At 33.1% G+C, this 2,673-nt stretch overlaps 1 protein-coding gene across 1 annotated transcript; it reads right to left on the reverse strand.

Moving 5' to 3' along the window:
* Positions 1–813: 813 nt before the first annotated feature.
* Positions 814–2,190, reverse strand: LOC109176735. Its single transcript, XM_019326130.1, has 2 exons — positions 1,211–2,190; positions 814–1,126 (listed from the first exon to the last, which is right to left on the reverse strand). Exons 1-2 carry the CDS (start codon positions 2,188–2,190, stop codon positions 814–816), a joined length of 1,293 nt encoding a protein of 430 aa, XP_019181675.1.
* Positions 2,191–2,673: the final 483 nt, after the last annotated feature.

Raw genomic sequence — 2,673 nt, forward strand, 5'->3', positions numbered from 1 at the left:
TATTATTATTATTATTATTATTATTATTATTATTATTATTATTATTATTATTATTATTATTATTATTATTATGTAAATTATTAAACTTTCCGTGTGTAGAGTAAGTTTGTTATTCTATAGTATAATGCACAGAAACTCTTATATGGTAGACTTTTAACATTTTGAAAATAATATATGGTTGATTTCAATTTTTAATCACGTATATTATTAATATACTTGTCTAGTTAATTAAAAATTCAAGCTAAAAAGGTGTCCTGTAGAATTGTAGTACGAATAGGGAAGTAAGAAACAATATATGCTATTAGGAATTGTATTACACTATTTACAATATTAGAATATAATTTTGATGTATAATTGTAGTACGAATCACTAATACAGATTTGTAAATCCGCTACCCTTGTACAGGGCTATCCGCTACCCTTGTACAAGGGTAGCGTATACGAGAGTCGCGGAAACCCTATATGTTCCCGCGTCCCTTGTTGAATGGTAGTGGATTACTAGAATATCCGTTGCCCTTCTTCTGATAGAAGGGTAGCGGATTAGTGCTTATGTTACTACTTCATTCGCTACTCTTTCTTCACATAAAGGGTAGCGGATTTGTTTTTTTATTTTAAAAATAATTTATTATTTTTAAAATTCCCAATTTTTTTAAAAAAATCATGTACAAATTTATATTGACAAATTAAATATATATCAACACAATATTATAAAAACAATACTCCCATCGATCAACCTAACATACACAATATTATCAATAATACAATTTCAACACTATCATAATCCATCCAAATACTTTCAACACATACAATACTCTCAAATAGGACATGCCTTAGCTCCTTTAGTAGTATAACCTGATAGGTTACCGTATGCTGGGAAATCATTTATTGTGCAAAAGATCATTGCACGTAACGTAAAGTTGCTTCGTGTATAAGCATCATACACCTGCACACCTTCATTCCACAGCATCTTTAAATCCTCAATAAGCGGCGCTAGATATACATCTATGTCATTGCCTGGTTGTTTAGGCCCTGATATCAACAACGACAACATGATGTACTTCCGTTTCATACACAACCAAGGTGGAAGATTGTAGACTACTAAAAGAACTGGCCAAGTACTATGTCGACTGCTCATGTTACCATGAGGATTCATTCCATCCGTACACAATCCAAGTCTAAGATTCCTATTTTCACAACCGAATTCAGGCTACCTCCTATCAATATTCCTCCATTGAGGTGAATCAGCTGGATGCCTCAGTTTTCCATCTTCTTTTCTTCCAATAGCATGCCATTGCAAATTTTTTGCCTCTCTTGGATTAGCAAACATGCGTTTAAATCTTGGTATTACTGGTAAATACCATAATACTTTGGCTGGGGGACCTTTCTTATTCTCACACACATCATCAACATCTTTCTTTTTATAACGTGATGTCCCACACTTTGGACACACATGCAAGTCTTTGTATTCTTTCCAATACAATATACAATCATTTGAACATGCATGTATCCTTTCAATGTCCACACTCAACGGACACAACAATTTTTTTGCTTCATAAGTTGAATTAGGAAGCTCATTATCACTAGGAATCATGTCTTTTAGTAGTTCTAATAGTTCCGTGAAACTCTTATCACTCCATCCATTTCGTTCTTTTACATTGTATAATTTAAGCACAGCAGATAACTTAGAAAATTTAGTGTATGCAGAGAACAAAGGTTTTTCTGCATTGTCAAACAAACTTTTAAATTCAGGAGGCATTTCACTAAAATCTCCCTGCACATCACGCATCATTTCATCTATTCGGTCATTATCTTCATCGCCCTCATTTTCGGTAGCACGAGTTTCATTATTCCCCTCATTATCTTCATGAGTTTGTCTATTTGCCTGAGTTTCACAGTCTACATGAGTTTCACTATCTAATTGAGCTTCCTTACTAGCGCTTGTACTTAGAATTAAGCTTTCACCATGCCATATCCATCGATCGTATCCTTCCTTAAAACCACGCCGTATCAAATGGATCTTCACTTCATCAGAACTAGGATATCTTCTAAAATTTTTACAATCACAACACGGGCACACAATAAAGTCTTCCGCCTTTTTACTCCTATTTTCTTCAGCATATTGTATGAACTCTTGAATTCCTTGCATATATTTGAATGTAGTTTGTTTCTCATGCATCCAACTTCGATCCATATCTGTCAATTGATACAATGCTACTCTAAGTACTGTGTAGATATGGATACTCGATTATGGACGCACTTCAAAACACTATTAATTAAGTGATTTGAATTGAAATCAAATTACTTACTCCGTAATCAAAATACTTATCCGTTTATCCCACAAAAAAAAATATCATCTCCATGACTTACTAGTGACCAAGACTTTAGTCATTAATTAGACTTTAGTGAATAATTAGACTTTAGTCACTGTAGTTCTTTGAAACATTCTCTTACTCAACTGCTTTATATCAATGGAAAAAATAAATTCTATAAGATGATAGTTTATGCATATTATGCACTCTATTGTCGAGATTAACTAAAAATACTCAATAGTCAGAGGGACAAAATGGGTATTGACTCATAAACTCATAGATCAAGGCCAGTCGACACAGATATGCATGCAGATTAAGCAAATAGATTACTATATTTGAAGTGTTGAAGATGATTTGCCTGTTCA

Source organism: Ipomoea nil, unplaced genomic scaffold (assembly GCF_001879475.1).
Source record: "Ipomoea nil cultivar Tokyo-kokei standard unplaced genomic scaffold, Asagao_1.1 scaffold0755, whole genome shotgun sequence".
Taxonomy (NCBI): Eukaryota; Viridiplantae; Streptophyta; class Magnoliopsida; order Solanales; family Convolvulaceae; genus Ipomoea; species Ipomoea nil.

Excerpts from the sequence above, each read along its gene's own strand:
- LOC109176735 (XM_019326130.1), bottom strand. The coding sequence starts at position 2,190 with ATGGATCGAAGTTGGATGCATGAGAAACAAACTACATTCAAATATATG. Across the intron at positions 1,127-1,210 it reads TGGAGGAATATTGATAGGAG|TCGACATAGTACTTGGCCAG; the intron begins GTAGCCTGAATT and ends TAACATGAGCAG.